Source organism: Mus pahari, chromosome 1 (assembly GCF_900095145.1).
Source record: "Mus pahari chromosome 1, PAHARI_EIJ_v1.1, whole genome shotgun sequence".
Lineage (NCBI taxonomy): Eukaryota > Metazoa > Chordata > Mammalia > Rodentia > Muridae > Mus > Mus pahari.
The window spans coordinates 111,278,414-111,298,101 of record NC_034590.1 but is presented as its reverse complement, the minus strand read 5'-3'; the positions used below and the strand labels follow the sequence as shown (position 1 = coordinate 111,298,101).

Genomic DNA, 19,688 nt, shown 5'->3' with positions numbered 1-19,688 from the left:
GGAGAGGCCAGGGGACAGGGGTCCACGGAAAAGAGAGGCAAGGAAGCAAGCAGTGCCCTGGGGCACCTGTCCCGGATCAGAGGGCATCACGTGAGGAACCAGTCCAGGAAGCAAAGCCAGGCGGCTGGAAGGGGACGGGTGCAAGTGCGGGCAGGAGGCTGGGGTAGCCCATTACACCTTTCTCTCCATCCTGACTCAGAGACAGGGACAACTTGCTTTGTGGGAGAGAGCAGATGATATCTCTTCTAGAAAGGACCAGCCCACCAGGCATCTTGTTTCTCTTACATGGGCAGATGCTGTGTGGCTCAAGACAAGCTGCTGGGGCTTCCCCTACACCCTTGTCTACCCCATAGCTGATGGAGCTGGGATGCTCACACTGCCAGGGGGCAAACCACAAGGATATCAGAGGGGCAAGATGGCAGCAAAGGAGGGGAGACCCTCCAGAGCTCACCTGAACCAACCACTCATAGTCTCGGGGCTGCTACCTACCGTACTTGTGCCCCTAAGATTTGGGCACAGGGCCTCTATGCCTGAGCATACACACAATTTTGTACAGATCACACACATACACACAGACACACATACACACACACACACACACACACACACACACACGGACACTCACACAGGGACAAACACACACGGACACTCACATGCAGCTGTGCACAGCCACATAAAACAGTACGCACATCTTCATCCACATACTGCTGTGTGTAGGTGATACCTGAGGATTCACTCTGCACACAGCTGAGGGCATGCTTCCCAAGCTAAGCATATACTCATATGCTCATATATTCATCCCAGCAGCTGGCCACAGCCCTTGACACACACAAACACACATACATGCATAGGTAGCACACACATGAGTACTCACCCTCTGTACAGTTGTGCATATTTTTCCCACAGCTGGGTACAAACTCTGTCCACACATACCTGGGCACACATGGTATCATACACAGACCCATACCTGAGCCCATCCATCTGGTACAGCACAGACTCACACTGATATACCTGTGGTATGCCTGCAGCACACACTCAGACACAGGTGGGAAGCCCCACCCTTAGGGACATTTTCTCCCTAAAGTGCCCAGGAGTAAGTGCCAGAAGTGGACACTTGAGATTCCACCAGTACAGGACTGTCTGAGGATGACAGGTCTAAGAGATGGTGTGAAGGGACAATAAGAATGTACAAGGGCCTGGCTCCCCATGGGCAGTCAAGTTCTGAACAGAGCAGAGGGGTAGACAGGACGCACCGTGAGGCGCCGAGCTGCGTCCACCTCAATCATGCCACGCAGGAGACTCTGGCAGTCTGGTGGGATAAAGTGTGGCATGTGGAACACACCACGCTTGACCTTCTCCAGCAACTGCCGCAGGTTGTCATCATCAAAAGGCAGAGCCCCCTGTGGGTAGGCAGGACAGCACTCATCATGGGTAGTAGCATAAAAGGAGAGCAGGGGAGGGGATATGGGGAGATAGGGAAATGGAAGCAAAAGGTGAGGCAAGTGGGGCTCACCACCAGCAAGGCGAACAGGATCACACCACAGCTCCACACATCTGCCTTGCGGCCATCATACTTCTCGCCCTGTGGAGGGGGCAATGCCAGACGTTGGCAGTGTGCAGGTTAGGGGCATCTAGTAGGCGATGCCAGATGTTGGCAGTATACAGAGTAGGGGCATCTAGTAGGCGATGCCAGATGTTGGCAGTATACAGAGTAGGGNAGGGGCATCTAGTAGGCGATGCCAGATGTTGGCAGTATACAGAGTAGGGGCATCTAGTAGGCGATGCCAGATGTTGGCAGTATACAGAGTAGGGGTATCTAGAGGGGGATGCCAGATGTCGGCAGTATACAGAGTAGGGGCATCTAGTAGGCGATGCCAGATGTTGGCAGTATACAGAGTAGGGGTATCTAGTAGGCGATGCCAGATGTTGGCAGTATACAGAGTAGGGGTATCTAGTGGGCGAGTAGGTCTGAGGGAAGGCAGCTGAGCCGTATTTAACCCAGTAGTAGCAGGATGAGGGGCCCTTCAACCACAGGAACACCGGTGACTGCTTACCCGAATCACTTCCGGACAGGCATAGTGTGGAGATCTAAGGGAAAAAAAGAAGGTTAGTGGGTAGGAGGCCAGGGTACACAACCCAGACCCTATACCCTCCCTAGGCTTTCTCCACAGGAGCTCTGCCCTAGGAAGCCTGCATGTCCACAGGCCATGGCTGGGCTGACTCCAAGAGGCTGAATGGCTTTGAGACCAAGTCCTCCCAAACTAAATGCCCTGTATCTTCTGATAGGGGATGGGGGTCTGAGGCCTGGGGCCTGCTCTGCTTAGACCTGGCTGCTCATCTATCCAGACCCAGGAGAGAAGGCTCGATGAAACTGTGCCCTGGCTCCCACCACTGAAAGAAGATGCTTGTGCCAGACAAAGCATCCCCACATGCTTATTCTAAGGACAGGGGTCCTGCTCTCTGCCTTCAGTCCAGCTTTAGTGCTCTTCAGCCACAGGCCACCCATCTCAAAGCTTGTTCAGTCTGGGCAGAAGTGGCCATGGTATCTACCCCCAGGGCCATGTTGTGGGTCTGTGGGGCATCACTCACTCACCCGCAACTGGTCTCCAGCAGGCTGTCTCCCACCTGCAGGGATGCCATGCCAAAGTCTGCAATACGGATGTTGTTCCTCTCATCTAGCAGCAGGTTCTCTGGCTTCAAGTCTCTATGGCTGGGGAGGAAGGGCCAAATGAACCTAAATGCAGCCTGCGCCCACTTTCCCTCTCCCACACTTTGATGAAGACTCTTTCCCTTTTCAAACTCCTGTTAGTAGGGCAGGCCTGGGACAATCTAAGCATATAATACACAGGCAGCTAACACTAAGTGGTCTTCCTGGTCTTGGTGACAGGGATGCTGTGTCCTCCTGCCCTTGACAGGAATGAAGCCTAAGTGGGCTCCAGGTTGCCTTTCAAGGCCTAGACAAAGCCCGTAAGAAGCCCACCACCCTTGAGATGCAGGCCTGACCCAGCCTGGCCTGGCTCGCACCATATGGAGTGGCTGTGACAGAAGTCCAGTGCAGAGATGATCTGCCGGAAGAACTTGCGGGCCTCCTTGGGGGTCAGCCGGCCCTTCTTCACCAGGTAGTCGAACAGCTCTCCCCCAGACACATGTTCTAGCACCAGGTATCTGTGGAATGGGGCAAGGGGACATCAGTGCCAGCATCATGACCTACCCTCCTGCTGCCTACTCAGAGAAGCCTCATGCAGAGCCCAGAGTAAGGCCCCAGAGAGGGCCCACCTGCTATGGCTCCTAGTGGCCCTCGCACCAGGCAGCTAGGTCCTAGTGAAGATTATATGGAGCCCTTCCCTTGTAGCTGGGCAGTGGGTCAGGAAACCACAAAATGGAGTGAGGCTGATCCAACTGGGCCTGACATCTCCTTCCTGCCCAGATTTACGTCAGTCCCTTGGGGTCTTTGCTATACAGCAGAACCAGGGGGGACTGGTTTCTAAGGAAAGTGCAGGTAACTTGGGGGTATCACTCTCAGCCCCTGGGATCTCATCTGTATAACAAGACTCAAGAGGTAACCAAAAGGATACGTGGGCTACAGCCTGATGAGCTCAGACTGAACAAACTCTCAAGATAGGTAAGGCCTCTGAGATAAAGAACAAAGGGCAGCTAGTGACATGATTGGGAGCCATCTCAGTGACAGGGATCAGTTGTACTAGATATGAATCTAGGCTGGGTGGGGACCTGCTGACAATAGTCAAGTGATTAAGCCTTGTGGGGTCTAGTAAGAATTAGGGAGCCAAAGCAGACCCTAAAAAGAAAGCACACCAGGACCAGCACTGGGGGCATAGTGGAGAGACTAGCACTGCCACAGTAGAGCCCCTCCCCAGTTCCTGTCTGACCATCGTGGAGGTCCAGGATGATCAACTGCCCAGTCCCCAGGCTTATGGAGGCTGGCGACACGCTCATTGATCCCCACTCCTACCACACATTCTCAGCAAAAATCAACTCTTCCTTTGAGCTGTTTCCTGTCAGATATGTGGTCACGGTAACTAATATTGCAGACAGACTCACCCTCTAGGCAGTGTCCAAGGTACCTTACTCATGGCCCCACTCCCTGGCCTCCTAATGGCCCTGGAAAGCTATAGATCTACCCTCATCCCACACAGTTTCACTGAGTCTGGGCTTTAGTGGCAGAGGGAGTTGAGAGACTGTAGTGCCATAGAGGGACTACTCAGTAGGGGACAGTATTAGGAGGGAATAAGTACTACTATCCCTAGACTCCAGATCTTCCTTCAGAGAAGTCATTCTCATCACTGACCTCAAGTTAACAGCCTGGAGACCCCCAGGAACACTGGCCACAGATCTGTAAGGAACCTTCGGCCACTATAGTCAGGGCTGAGAGCCCCTCAGCTGGACAGCAACACTAACATAGCCAGCTCTCCAAGTGTATGTGTGGCCTGGGCCTCTGCATTCCCCCCTCCCCACCCTCCCCCATTCTCCAGGCCCAGCAATACCTACAAATATTTTTTGTTTTCATAGACGTCATGCAGCTTCAGTACATGTGGATGTTCGATGAGCTTCAAGATGGCAATCTCTCGCTCCACCTGCAGAGAAACCATGTCACTGCCCGCAGCCAACCACAGCCTACTCAGACAGGCCTTGCACAGGCAACTTGCATTGTCTCCTATGGTTGTGACACCACTTTGGGGGCTGAGCTGCATAGAAGGGATATCTGCAGCTTGGACCTTGCTATCCTAGAAGGCCAAGGAAGAGCCAATGCTAGGACAGGGGTCTGGGGCAGGGGTTCTGCATCAGTTGGCAGTAGGGACCAGGGCAGAGCTGGAGGTGAATGTGCTTTCTGCTATGTGTATATGTGTAGGGGCTGCATGTGTATACAGATAGCTGCATGTACATGCATATGCAGGGTGTGGAACTGTATGATAGGTCCTGTGCAAGAACTCAGGCTCCTCTTCTACAGGCTACAGGCTATCTCCATTTTTTGAAATGAAATATAGTCTGTTCTAGTGTCTTCCACCTCCAGATCTGTTTCTGAGTTTAAATGTAGAACTTTGATGAGCATAGCTTTGCCCATAGCTGCCTTGGTCCCACAGCTACTGGCAAGGAGAAGCTACTGCTCTGTGGGCAGGTACTAACCATTCATAGGTCTCTCTATCCCCAAAGCCCTAAAGCTATAGAGCTACCCTCTTCCCAAACAGTCTCACTGAGTCTGGGCCTTCTTGGGCAGTGGGAGTTGAGAGACTGATGTAGTCCCACAAAGGGACTACTCAGTAGGGGGCAGTATTAGGAGGGAACAAGTACTACTATCCCAAGACTCCAGACCTTCCTCCAGAGAAGCCCTTCCCATTGTTGACCCATATGTTACCCCATATGGTCCCATGTATACAATGTCCATAGTACTAAAACCCTGCCCTATATCTCAGGGACACTGTACTATGGAATATACCCAGCCAATCTGTCTCCAGTTCAAAACCGGTCAGACCACCAGTGCAAAAATTTCTATACTTTACCTAAGCTGTTATCTTCTCTTGCAATTGCCACCCACTTAAGTCTCTTAGCTTCTCTACATCAAGAGCTGAAGTCTATCCAGCCCTCTTCAGGGCAGTCTGGTCCTGACAAGAGGGGTCTCAGAGGCAAGGGGTACTTCCTCATTCTAATCAGGGAACTGGGAGCCAGTCAGCTGCTCCAGCATGTTGGCCTCAGTAACACCACTGTCCATTGTGGGCCTGATCTCCAGGATAACAGGGTCAAAGGCACATGGAACTGTTCCTGAGGATGGAATATCCCAGGAGCCACGCTGGTATTGCTCCAGCAGAAATAGATAGGACTCCATGGATTCAACTGGCATTAGTGTAAGACAGAGCCCATTCACGTTAGTCCCAGATACCTAGGTCCATCCCTACAGGTGGTGACCCTTCTAACCTCAACCCACTGCCTCACCTTCATCAGCACCGACTCACTGAGCTTCTCACGGTTGACAATTTTGATGGCGACCTTCTGGCAAGTGACACAGTGGATTCCCAGCTTCACCAAGCCTGTAGGAGAGAGGCCAGATTCAGCCCCAGCACTACATCATGCCCACCTGTGGTGGTCTGAATAGGTCTGACCCCTATAGAATCATGTGTTTAAAGGCGTGGCTCATGGGGAGTTGTACTATTAGAAGGTGTGGCCTTGTCGAAGGAAGTACGTCACTGTGGAGGTGGGTTTTAAGGTCTCGCTTAGGCTCCTCCTAGTGTGGAAGAGAGCCTCCCCCCTGGCTTTCTGCAGGAGACAGACTTCTCCTGGCTGCCTTTGCATCAAGATGTAGAACTCTTGGCTCTTCCAGCACCGAGTCTGCCTGCATGGTGCCATGCTTTCCACCATGATGATAATAGACTAAACCTCTGAAACTGTAAGCCAGCCCCAATTAAATGCTTGCCTTTGTAAGAGTTGCCTTAATCAATGTGTCTTTTTACAGCAATGAAACCCTAAGACACTACCTTAGATACCAGGGACCTCTTCCTCACTTGGGAGCTCTGTACCTTGATTTGCAATTCCCAAGCTATTTAGAATCTGGCCAACACCTTGTTCACTGATCAGAATGGCTCACGGAAGAGTGCCATTCCACCAAAACCGGAGGTCTTCATGTACCCCTGCCCTTCTCCCAGGTCACCAAAGCCCTTCCTCCAAGCCAAGCACATGCCCAGTTGAAGAGGCAACATGCTCTGGGTCCAGAGCCACTCTGCCCTCCAACACAACCTTACTCAAGACCCTTCAGCTGTAGACCTCTACAGGGATTGTATTCTGTACCCCAGCACCCTCTCATTCCCAGCCCCTGGACACGCTCCACATGGAGGAGTCTAACTTGAGGCTGGTTCCTGAAGCTGAACATGAAGCATATGGGTGCTAGGCAGTCTGGAGGAGGTAGCAGGGATCCTCTCTGGGATCCATGATGACCAGTGGGAAACAAAGCTAGGCCAAGATCACCAGCCATGAGGCAGAGACTGCTCTTTCCAACTCAGGGTGGCTCCAGACATTGTCCCAGAAGAATGAGGCACAACAGAAGACATGAGAACAGTGCAAGGCAAAATCAGTAGAAAGGTAGAGTAGGGCTAAAAGAAGCATTTCCAACATGGGATGCTATCTCCCTCCTCCACAAAAGATCCATTCACAACCAAATCAAAGGGATATTGCAGCTCAAGAAGAAAACACATACATGCACACACTCTCACACCACACACACAAATATACATGTGTATCAGCATGTACACATCTATGTACACATGTTCGTGACAATATTATATAAATTGGCAATAAATGAACATAAAGAAGATAAATGTGTGGAAAGACAGTTTACATTTTGATTAAGATCACAACAGAGATGTGGTTTCAGAATCCAGCTGGAGCTGGGACCTGGGTAACTAAGTGCGAAGCTGAGTTTTCATGATGGGGGAAAGTCCAGGCTGCCAGCCATGTGAGAGCCCCAGCTGAGAGGTAGCCACAATGGGCATCTTAGCCAGGGAAGCAATCTCTGAGGCCTGGCACAGGCTCTGGTACCTCTTGCTGGCTGTCTTTGATGCAGCATGAATGTTTCTGATTTCTTCTCAGATTGGGAGAAAGACTTCTAGACAGGAGGGCAAGAGTACTACTGGTAATCCACTATCCATAATTCAGTAACCACATGGGTTGTGGCATTGGCCAAGGCACTAAGACATGAGTTCATCTGCACTTGGTCAGAAGGTTCATAAGAGTTGGTAAAACCATCCAGTTTATGAAATGAGACTGTAAGTACAAAAGAAGTGGGTAAGGACAGAATGACAAGTGATAAAAGCCTCTGGCTCAGGAGGAGCTCCTACACACCTATAAGACCCAGTTACATAGGGATAAGGCCACAAGGGCAAAGCAGGAGATGAGAGCACCAATGTGTCCCCTCAGGAGATGGTGGAGAACAAAAACCCAGGTTCTTCCCAAGGATGGCACAAGAGCAGGGCTGGCAGGTAGGAAGAGGCACTGCAAGCATCCTCATGTGTTCCAGGCAGGTAGGCCCAGCCTTTTAGCTGACTGTATGTCTCAGCAGGTGAGGAACAAGGAACACTGGAGTTCCTTGGCAGGAGCATGAAGAATTCCATATGTCAACACAGTTCAGCAGGCAAGCATACCTAGTAGCCAGTAAACCAATAGTGCAGCCAAACCATGAGCTGCTTATTGACTGGCCTTCCAGGACATGCTGGGCCCTGGCAGAGATGGGACATGTTCATACTATAGGCATACTCCCCCTTACATGGATGTGTGCATACCCATACCCCAACAATGCACTTAGGCACTTAGGCATATCCACTTACATACTACCTGCATGCCTATGCACTCTCACAAACCAGTGGCATACACATTCACCTCACATGTATGTGCACATACATCAGAATGCTCACATCTCACCTATGTGCATGCCCCATGTACTCACCCTCTCATGGATGTACACACATACTCCACCCTCAATCCCACATGCATGTATTCATTCTCATGTATACTCTGCAGCCTGTACATAATCTCAGGCGTAAGAGGCACATAGAAACATGTTGTCCTGCCTCAGGAACTGGGAGTGAATGGTACAAAACTGGGGTAGGCTACCAGCAGCCATGGGATAATTTCCTAGACATCAGATATTCAGAAGACAATGCTGTCTTCATCCAGTGTGACTTCAAGCACAGTGTGACTTCAATCAGGCACTGCCTTAGCCCCACCTTAGAGGTGAGGGGAAATGGGGTTATGGCATCTACCTATCTGGCTTCTAAAAAGCCAAGAAGACAGAGGGCGACCAGAACAAGGTATCTCTAGAGCCTTCCTGGGAATAGAGGATCATGGCCCCTGCTCAAGGGAACGAGTGGCTCTGGACACAGCATGGCTAAAGGTGCAAGGAATCACCTGGATCCCTTCCTTCGCCTTTTTCTACTTGTTTCCAGTATGTACAGAGGGCCCATTTCCCATCAATGTACCTCTAACATTCCTACATACTTTACATAGCCCAGCCTGGCAATGCTTCTCCTTGGTAAAGCTCTCCTGATATTCTAGGCCACTCCTTCCCTATCTCCATGTGATAAAATGGGATCCTGTCTCAGGAACAGGGGACAATGGGGGTCCTCTGATGTTAGACATCTGGGTTATGAGAAGTTCTGCCCATTCTGTTTGATGAGGAGTGGGGAGTATGCCCTAAGGAGCCCTGCCACTTGGCCTGCAGCCTCATAGACAGGCGGCTTTCTGGCAGGAAGCCCACAATCACCCCTCATTACCCAGCCCTCTAACTCGCTGGGGCTTATTTTCCAATTGTGATTTTATCTCTAATTATTGTCTTTACACAGATGCAGCCTCACATAGAAGGGGAAAGTATACCATGTCACAGATAATTACATGGGGCCGTGCCAGGGTGGGGCTGAGCTGGAAGCATGCAGAGCCACCAGCTCCAACTGTGCACTGCTTCTGTATGGGGCAGCAGCAGCAGGCTCAAAGGTACTGGGGTTTCAATGCCTCTAAGGAGGGCCCCCAGGTCCCCAGAAGTAACTTTGATATGAATGTCAAGGCCTCAGGCCCTTCCAGGGCTACTCCCACCCATAAGCACCTGGGGCTTCTGAGCCTGACTAGAGAATCAGTAGGTAGGTGAGCAACTATAGCTGGCCAACTCAGACATCAGGTAGGCCCCCACCTGCCCATGGAGCATAGGATGTCTGGGTTCTGAGCAATATTGACCCTCACTAGAGGTAGAGACTGAGTAGTGTGCCAGAGTGAGGGCAACAGAATGACCTTCTAAATAACACCTGTCCTCCACCCGGCTGAACAGAACTGGGGCAGGGCACTGCCATGTGGGCTGGGCACTTTCTAGAGGGTGTGGTATAGTAGCTTGGCACACTACTCTGCCCTCTGGACACTAGTTAACCCAAAGGATCACTGCCTTAGTCAGGTAGACTAAGGAATGAGCCTAACGGTGGATCAAGCCAGGTGATCTACAAAAATACCCCAGAGATAACTTGGGCAGTGGGGATGCAAGAGGGTAGAGCCACCATCAGAGACGCAGATTTGGCTCCCTATAAATTTGCAGGAGTCCTTGGCTGATGGCCAAGTACCCTGGGGCACTGGACACAGACTAGGAACCTGTGCCTCTTCCCTTCTGCCCTGCCATTGCTGGCCTGTTACAGGTTATGGTCCTTCTGAACACCCTATTTGGGGTTCTTTGAGCTCTGGGTATCATGAGTCCAAATTTCACAGGGTCTGTTCCTACTGTCCATTGACAGCACATCAGGGATGGTCTGCTGCTGCTCTGTGGTTTGGGCAGTATACCTTAGGTAGGCGACAATACCAGCATTGAGGAGGGCTTTTTGTAGCCTCCAGCACCTCAGGCATGGCCATGGACTGGAGGGGTAGAGGTGGCAGTACAGAGATGTCCTGTCCTGAGATATACAGTGTCCACTTGGGTGGCAACACCAGCCATAGATGCAGCATATGCCTGCATGTCTCACAACTGCTGTCCAGCTTGAAGTGACTAGCAGGCAGAGCTCGGGACTGCATGACACACTCCACTGGATCCCAAGCACAATATTCCTGCAGAGGCATCATGTCTGCTGGGAGACCACAATCCACGTAGAACCTCCTGTTGCTAGTTCCTTCCCTTGGTCTTCCTACACCTGGCCAGGGCACCCCAGGTCACCCAGTGCCACCTCTCAAGACTGGACAACTCCCCCCACAGATTCTTACCAGGGAGGTGTGGGCTGTACCCACTTGCACTCACATTTTTCAGGTCCTCAAGCTTCCAGTGTCCCAGGGTCTCCTAGTGTACCCCACCCTCAACAGATCCAGGCTTAGGACTGAGCTCACCAGTCCCAGATTCCCTCAATGAAGGACACTGGTCTCTCCAAGTCACTCTTCCAACAATGCCAAGATATGGCCTGTCTGCAGCAGCTCGAGAGGAACAGTGACCATTAACCCTTCCTATAGGGTCATCCCAGGCCCTCCCACTCACACTGCTCTTCCTCCCCTCCTGCCAGTGACATGACAAGTAGACAGGCCCTATGTACTTGGTGCATATAGACCTTAGTACAGGCCTGACTAAGTTATAAGATTGCCTACCCTGTGCAGATGGGAACCCAGAGTTCATGAAGCCCAGAGCCTGAACTCCCAGGTGTTAACAGATGCACATGCATGTGGACCACTTGATGTCATGGTCCAAAACCAGGCTGGACAGGGAGGAATGGGTCCCACAGACTCCAAGATCACTCCACATAATACAGACTTCTTAGAACCTTGTACACTGGTGCTCAGGTGGAGAATGGCTGTACAGATGCCAACAATGTTGTAGTAGCTGTCTAACTTGGGCTGTCCCCATGAGCCCTGTCCCACAACTATGGAACCAGTGAAAAGGAAAGGCAGCACCATAGTCAGGGGCTCCCAGGAGCCAGGTCCAATGAGACCTGGGCCAAATCTCTCTTAGGCCATCTCTAGCCAGCCACTATCAGGTTCAACCCTTTCCTAGCCTCACAGAGTCCAGTGGATAATCTGCCTAGGCCCCTCCCTGGCCGCTCCTGAGCCTTGTCACTGTTGTGCTCAGCTCTCCCCTGGAATTCAGGAATATCCAGGTGTGAGGGGGTACCTCCTCTGTGACCCAAGGTATATGTGTCTGCATATACTTGGGTGCACCTGCCTTGCCACAACTGCCCATGAGGTTGCTTATCTGTCTACTAGAGGTCACCCTGGGGACCCACTTGGCTTCTCCCAACTCCTGTTCTGGCCAGAGTTGGTCCAGAGAGTGGAAAGGAGTCAGTTCTGCCTAGGGCAGAGTGCCTGTGCTCAGATGCAGCACTAAAACAGAGGACGGAGATGCCTCCTGGCTGTATTAGCAGGCCTGATCCGGACTGCTGTCCTTGGTGCTGAATGCAGTAGGCTGGGGCATTGAGGCTCAGCCTGTGGTAGCTTTGGAGGTCAGGGTCCTGCACAGTTAGTGCTTGGGTGCAGTGTGTGAGTGGCTGGCAGCAGCCTCCTCTGCAGGCAGCTCTTGAGAAGGAAGGCTTATCATCAGGCAGGATGCACCTGAATGCTGGTTCCAGTCAGCTGATGAGCGCATAACCCCCAGTTCCTGTGGAGCCCAGCAGGTGGCATCTGGCTTGAGACTAGTGCGCAAGAGAAAAATGCTTCAAGGGTCACCTGTACTTCCCCCATAAGTGACCATTCTACCTTAGGGACCAGTGTATCTTATCCAAAGACTCCTGCCTCTACCCTGAATGGCTCAGCTTCCAGGGCAACCACTGTAGCACACAATGACCTATTTTCCTCCAGTTCTCTGTAGGCAGCACTGTGGGTGTGTGAAGGGGCAGTGGCTCTCATTTCCCTGAGGTGACAGATGGGACTCACAGCCAGCCTGTGTGGGCTTGGCAGGAGGTGGCCCCATCCTGGGAAAATAGATCACAATGCAGAGCCCAACTTGCCCTGGCCAGGCTGCCCGTGACAGCAGCAGGTTAGTCCTTGAGGAAGCATCTGGTAAGATGCAGGGCAGACACCTGAGAAATGAAGTCCCCACCCTCGCCAGAAGGGGGCATGTGTTCTACGTCAGACCCAGAGTCTCACTGAGAGCAGAGAGTAGATAAACCATACCTGCTAGCCCACAGCTGTCCTTGGATGTTCTAACAGAACTCCACAAGCTCTGCCCAGAGAGCTGGGGAGCAGCCTCACAGTAGTCTCAGCTGTCACTATAGGTCACATCCTCAACACACACACACACACACACACACACACACACACACACACACAGTGGGGGGCAGCAGGGGCAGGAGGGGAGGGGAGGCAGGAGATCACTGGTGCACAGAGCTGGCTGGGTTCCCATGGATTCCTAAAAAGAATAATGTGATATCCCAGTGTAAGGTCAGCTGGATCCGGGGGTACTAAAGACTACTAGCATTGGCCAACACTGAAAAGAAGTCAGAAGAAATTTCCCACAACCTCCTAGGCCAGGAGGCAGCAACTGTCCAGCTCCTGGTTCATCTTGCTGGTAAGACAAGATGAAGAGGCAGGACCCTTGGGCATAAGTAGCCAACTTATGTCCTGTGGGCTAACCTTCCTGGCCTTAGCTCTTCAACCTCTCAGTCACTGTTCCAGCAGACTTCCCCAAGGACCCCAACAAGCCAGCCTGTTGGAGCCACACCCTTATACAGGCCCCTCTCCTGATCATGGTCCCAGAAACATGGGCACTGTTGGGGGGATGCTCTGTGGAAAGCCTCCTGCAAAGGAATGAAGTTTTTGTACAGCAGCTCTCTGGCCCTGAGCAATGGAAGTGAACTTACCTCCCAACAACATCCCAGCTAGACCTCATCAGACCATGAGCTAAAGCAGGACCACAGCTAAGCTAGGATCAGAGCTAAGGTGGGGCCACAGCTAAGGCATGACTGCAGTCAAGCTGGGACTGCAGCTAAGCCAAAGCCATTACTAAACCCGAACCAATACTAAGCCATGACCACAGCTAAGCCAAGTCACTGCTAAGCTGCCCCAAGTTCTTGACACTAGAAACCAGAAGATGATGGTGTTTGCCACCTAGGCCATTCAAAAGTCAGTGATGAATGTTCAGTCTCTAAAGGCCTCCAGATGATGCTAGGACAGACAGACAGGCATAGGGGGTAGCCATTCACTGCAGCAGTACCCCGGCCAGATAGAATCCCACTTAACATGTGGTCTCTAAACTGCTTCACCTCCTCCCCTTCTCAGGCCAAGGAGGACAAGGCTGAGCTCCTCTTGAGCAACAGAAGGCAAGACTCAAAGGCAAAAGCCGGCTTGGCTCCAGATCACATCCCCAGCCCTGACCACATTACCAGAATCCTTCCTGATGAAAGTCCCATACCCAAAGTACCCCCAGTGTAGCAAGGGTCCACACTGCTCACTAATCCTAGCAGGTCCAAATCTTGGGCCTCTTAGGCCAGAACAGAGGGTGGTGGGCAGAGGAAGAGGGACATAGGCAGTCAGCATGGACACTGGAGAAGGGCAAGGCAGCAGGGTCTTGGCCATTTCTTGCCTTGCTAGATACCAAGAAGTCTGATTCTGGGGCTTCTGTATCTCTCTCCCCATTTACCTGCTGGCAAAGTTCCCATTGCTGGATCCCCACTCTAGTCAATGGGCTCCCCCCATCCTACCACATCTCACTCGAGGACTCGACGGCGCCTCCATTACCTCCTTGGAAGGCAGGGTTCTGAGGGTGATCTAGAGGCCACCCCTAGGAGCACCTCCTCCCTGCCTAATCCTCCCAACTCCTGCCCTACACTGAGACGCACCTGGTGCTGGAGAACTCAGGGTGGGAGGTAACCCAGGGGTGTGGAGCTGATGGGTTTGGCACAGACAGGGTTGTCAGGTACTTATTGCTGATACCTGCACCCATCTTGGGTTCCAAGCCTCAAATGGGACACCTAGGGAATAGATGATGACCTACTTGGTAAAATGCCTTTGCATGTGATTAATCAGTTAAATATCCCAATGTGAGGTCAGCTGGATCTGGGGGTACCAAAGACTACTAGCATTGTCCAACACGGAAAAGAAGTCAGTTCCCACAACCTCAAAGACCACCTACCCTGCAGTGTGAGACCATATATCCTCTCATACTTACTTCAGTTTGGAGGCCCAAGTTGCTAACACATGACATTTCAATTCACACACACACACACACACACACACACACACACACACACTCACGAATGTTCTTCATCACAAAACTGGTCATGTCTCCACAAAGGCTTGTTCACAAAGACCTCGTTCCTCACTGCACCATAACTGCTCCCAGCAAATACAACCTACACTGGCCAGAGGCACTGAGTCCAATCAGCATCCTTGGGCATGGAGGACAGAATAGTAGTCTGAGCAGGTGTCCCAGCAATGCCACTGTATGACCAGAATGAGGCTCACATCCACCTCCCCAGTGACCACAAATCTCTGCTCTTTTTCTTAGATGGGGAAGCAGGCTCAAGGCCTGGGGTCACATGGTCTGAAATCTGGGTTCACAAGACTTCAGGCCGCATTCTCCAGCCACAGCAGCAGCAGTTAAGGCTTCCAGCTATGTGGTGTCACAAGCACTACCTCTCATTCCAAGCTCAGAGTGTCTATCATGCCTGAACAAATGGATGATCACATTGAGAGAAGCCAGTGGAACCATACTGTTTATCTACAGTCAACCACACTGGCCAGACAGTCCAGGGACAGGGCAAGTGGGAACATAAGAGACTCAAGAATCTTGGGGTCATGAGAGCTCTTTGACACCATGGACAGCTACCAGTAACACAGCACAGTGCAGCTTCTAGGTAGAGAGGCCTCCTACCACACAAAGCTGAGCAGCTTGAGAGAGCAGAGTCTTGCTAGGGGCTAAGCTGGGGGTGTCTTGGAAGCTGGCTGCCAGTGTTCCCAAGTCACCAGAAGCCCCTAACTCTCCAGAGCCCAAGTCTGGTAGGGCTCCAGGTTCCAGATCTTTAGAAGCTGACCCTCCCTCTGCCTGCTGAGAAAGCTCTGGAGAGAGAGCCTGGCTTTTGACCCAGAAAGGCCCTTGGATTTCCTCCCATCCCCCCACCCCCCAAGCCCTGACTGGCCTTTTTCTCCTGATCCTGATGAAAGATCCCATCAGGCTGGAAATCAAGGCTGGTGGGCAGAGGAATCAGAATGCCTGGGGCACACACAGGGGAGGGAATTTGGCTCCTGGGTTGGGGGTGCTCAGACCCAGTGGGTAGCTTTAAAGGCAAACTGGCTTGGAGCAAGCCTCTCCCTCAGCTGGGCTGTGGAGACTTTGAAGTTGGAGACATCAAAGTGTTCATGTTCTCAGCAACCACACAGCTGTGGGTGCCTCAGCGGCCTCCACAGCCACTCACCTCTTAGCCTTCACCCCCACAGCTCAGGGACTCATGTTTCCAAGCCCTGGCTGTAGTTAGGATTCTCCAGCGCTGGGGGAAGCTGAGACAGGGTGCAGGCAAAGCTCCTCCACAAAGATCCTGAGGACGCCCACCAGTGCACCAGGGGAGGCGCATGCCGCTAGGGATATGACTGTTCACACTCCGAAAAGGAATCTCTCAAATTAAATTAATTAAGCCCTGAACTATTTCACATGCCTGCAGCCCTTTGGCTGCCTCTGTGCGCCCAACCCTCCCCTGCCTATCACACAAATAGGAGGCAGATGCCTCCTATTCTGCAAAATCTCACCCCAGGTCAGTGCCCATTGAAGGAGCCTCTGACCCAGAAAGGGAAGGGCTGCAGAAGAGGAGAGCAGCAACATCCTCATGTGACCTTGCTATCCTGTATCTCAAATCTCTTACCAGACAGGGTGACGCTATTTATGCAGCCCAGGGATAGGTAAGGAGGGCTGGGAACGTGGCTCCACTGTTACCCGGTCTAGAAGGACCTAAGTTCCTCCCGTCTTGCTGGGGGTGGGAGGTATCTCCTGGTTTCCTTTCCTAGTGGTAAACATCAAATATGAAGACTCCATATTTGAAGTACCAGTTACTCTGAACTTGCTCATCTCATCCCCCACTGAAAGGAGGCTAGGAGCTCACCAAGGAAGAGGCCCAGGAAGGGTTCAAGCCAGGAGTCATCCCCATTGCCCAAAGGCAGCCTTGGGGGCTTAGATACTGAGTACCAGGCCTCCAGGGACAGGCTGCCACAGGCTTTGAACAAATTGGAGAGGGTGTCACTTTTGGCCAGGAGTGGCCACAGAGGCATTTTACCCATCAGGCCACAGTCAGGTGAGGGTGAGGAGGCCACAGAGAAGCTAGAGCAAAGAGACTGACTGCTCCTAGGAGGCCTTCTCAACACAGGCAGTGAAGCAGGGGACACTTGCATGAAAATGGAGTTTATAAAATCAAGCTTATAAAATGTAAACAATGCCACCAAAAGGGGAAAGGAAGGCAACTTAGAACTCCAGGAAACACAAAAGCAGGAAACACGGTGAATTGTGAATGAACCACATTGTGAATATAAAGCATCCATGGTGTCAGATAGAAAATGACTCCATGACAAAGCCGGGTGTGGTGGCGCACGCCTTTAAATCCCAGCACTCGGGAGGCAGAGGCAGGCGGATTTCTGAGTTCGAGGCCAGCCTGGTCTACAAAGAGAGTTCCAGGACAGCCAGGGCTACACAGAGAAACCCTGTCTTGAAAAACAAAAACAAAAACAAAAGACTCAATAGGCTTCCAGCCCCTGACCTCCCAACTCTATGAAAATCAGGTCTCAGCCCAGACCCACGATGCAGGAAGCAGTGTCCTTCCTGTGGGTCCCTCACTACACACTGGCTGACCATGCCTCCCCTCACCTCACCTGTCCCATTTTCCTGCCTTCTAGTAACAAGAAAACAATGAAATTAAATTGATCCATAGAATGGGAACATCCTACCAAGTGGCCAAGAACCCCATTTTGATTCCTTGCCTTGGGGAGAGATCCCCCCTCTGCCTCTCTCTAAATAGGCCCTAATGGTGGCTATTTCCAACAGAGAGCTCCTCCTGCACCAGGGCCCAGAGGACCCTGCATGCATTCCCTTTCCAATCAGAAAATGGCAGGAATGGGCAGCAGAGGAAGCCTAGCTGACCTCCATATCAGGCCAGGGGCTTTGGTGAACCTTGAGGTTAGCCTGTGTCACTCTTGTGATCTCAAATCTGGCAAAGCCAACAGGTTCCCCCTGCACGGGGTCATGGGGCTTACAAGGCAGTCAGTGCCACTTCCCACTGCTAGCCCAGGACAGGAAGTCCATGCTTGTATGTGACTTCCTGGGAATCAAAAGACAAAGGCTTGGGGCTAGAGGGGTCTCAACACCCAGGCCCCAGGCCTTTCCCTCTCCTCTGCTTGGCCCAGACTCTGGGTACTGGGCAGAGAGAAGAGGACCTGATACACTTCCATAGAAGCAGGTAAAATCCTTCATTTCCCAACGTATCTGAGGACAGGGTCACTCTTCCCTTCCAACACAAGTGTCAGGACCCCCACAGGCTAAAGTGACCCATTTGAACCCAAAACCTTCTATACTGGGTCTATAGGAACTCATAGCTGCTTGAGGTGGTCTATCTCCCCTCAGCACCCTCTCCCATTCACAGGGACCTCTATTGCAGGGACCTTGGAGGTCAGATCAGAATGCAGGAATTGGGCAGAGCAAAATTCCCTGGATTAATAGGAAGGGTATTGGGCTTGGCATGTGCTTACCTCAATCATGCCCTACCAAAGTCATCTGATGGTAGTAGATTAGAGATGGGAGAGAGCCCGGACCACAGTGCAGTACAGAACCACTAGAGGTACCCATAGGCCATCTGGTTCCAGCCTTAGTGTGAATTGGGTAGCTATGAGACGAATACCTACCCTACCATCCTCCTTGGGAGGCCTGGGTAGACCACCAGGCTTATCACAGACAGGGAGAGGCATGCAGTAGAGGTACATGCAGTGGCTGCCAGGTGATCGTATATACTATCCTTTGCTCTGTTTGGGACCCCCAATGAGATCCTGTCCTGATCCTGACTCTGGAGAGTGAGAGCCACATGGTGGTGCTCTGGGCTCCACAAATTCGGTAAGACGCTATCACTGTGTAATCTGGGCTTCAAGGCCTATACAAGCAGGTGATCCATGTTTTACCTGGGGTAGACACTACCACAGGATCCCTACCACTGTCTTCAATTGAGGAAAGGTCTTCCCACTGACACCAGCCCCTTCCTCTTTAGTCCCTCCCCCGCCTATGTACTGACTGTAGTGACTACTCCCTTGCCACTGGGCCTCATCTAAGGAACTGGCTGATGTCAGGGAAGATGCAGCAGGATTGGTATACTGGGGACTAAAGACTTCACTCCCAAGGAAAGGCAGGAAGGGGCTCCTAAAGCCAAGCCAGGTTGGCAAGTTGCTCCTTGTAGTTATATCTAGTCCAGGCTTATAGTTACTGCTGACCTCCTCCACAGTGGGTGGCGCCAGACCCCAGGCCTCAGCTCCCACAGCACTTGGGAGTGCAACAGCTGGCTAACGCTGCTCTCCTCCCCATGGTGAAAGTTTCCACTGTTTTCGCAGGCATTTGCCTGGGCCCACTAAGAAGGCCAAATCCCACTCTTATCTCCTCATGAACCAATATGAACTAGCACAGGCTTTCATGTCCCACGCAGGGTCGCTGAACCTGCAGACCCACTCCCAGTCTGCCTTTGAAGAGGTCAGAGAACTGAGTGAAGGCTGAGCCTGCGAGTGCAGCCAGGTGGAACTCCATAGCCTAGTTGTACCTGCCAGGTTAGACCAGGAAGCTCTCTGGGGAAGAGGAGAGAAAGGGTTCAGAGACATCTTGGGCATGACCATCAATGTGGTGAGATTGTTGTCCCAGGGAGGCCTTTCCCCTGGCTTCAGGTTGAGGGAGACAGAACCATGCTCAATGTCAAGCTCTCCCTCCTGCTGTTTACTTCAACCAAATATCCAGCTGGGGACATGAAACCCTTCCCATCCTATCTGCCATTCTACCCCAGGAGCCAGGCTGGGGGGGTCTTAAAAGGGAGACTCACTCCAAAACCCACTCACAAGACTTGGGGTTAATGGCCTCGGAAGAGGGCCTGAGGCTATATCCCTCCCCCTTGAATGATCCTTGAAGGATCCCTGCTTCTGAATCCTAGTCACCTCATATAGAGTCCTCCTTCTTTTCTTTCAAACCTCCATCTGTTGCCATGGTGACAGAAGCAGATAGGCAGGAGCATCCAAGGCTC

At 51.9% G+C, this 19,688-nt stretch overlaps 1 protein-coding gene across 17 annotated transcripts in view; it reads right to left on the bottom strand.

Annotated features, from left to right (window-relative positions):
- The window catches only part of Brsk2 (BR serine/threonine kinase 2), a 52,962-nt gene that overhangs the window by 17,234 nt on the left and 16,040 nt on the right, over window positions 1–19,688 (bottom strand). For 15 of the 17 annotated variants that reach the window (XR_003843518.1, XR_003843517.1, XM_021214818.2 and 12 more), the window contains exons 2-8: window positions 5,947–6,041; window positions 4,507–4,592; window positions 3,025–3,165; window positions 2,594–2,710; window positions 2,055–2,088; window positions 1,514–1,582; window positions 1,254–1,400 (exon numbers count right to left, since the gene is read on the bottom strand). Coding sequence is in view for 15 of the 17 variants with exons in the window: in XM_021214818.2 (XP_021070477.1) it covers window positions 1,254–1,400; window positions 1,514–1,582; window positions 2,055–2,088; window positions 2,594–2,710; window positions 3,025–3,165; window positions 4,507–4,592; window positions 5,947–6,041 (689 nt within the window). In the remaining 2 variants the exon portion in view is untranslated. Of the gene's footprint in view, window positions 1–1,253; window positions 1,401–1,513; window positions 1,583–2,054; window positions 2,089–2,593; window positions 2,711–3,024; window positions 3,166–4,502; window positions 4,593–5,946; window positions 6,042–19,688 lie in introns of those variants that run through there. The other 2 variants (XM_021214861.2, XM_029536955.1) reach the window with 2 other exon arrangements.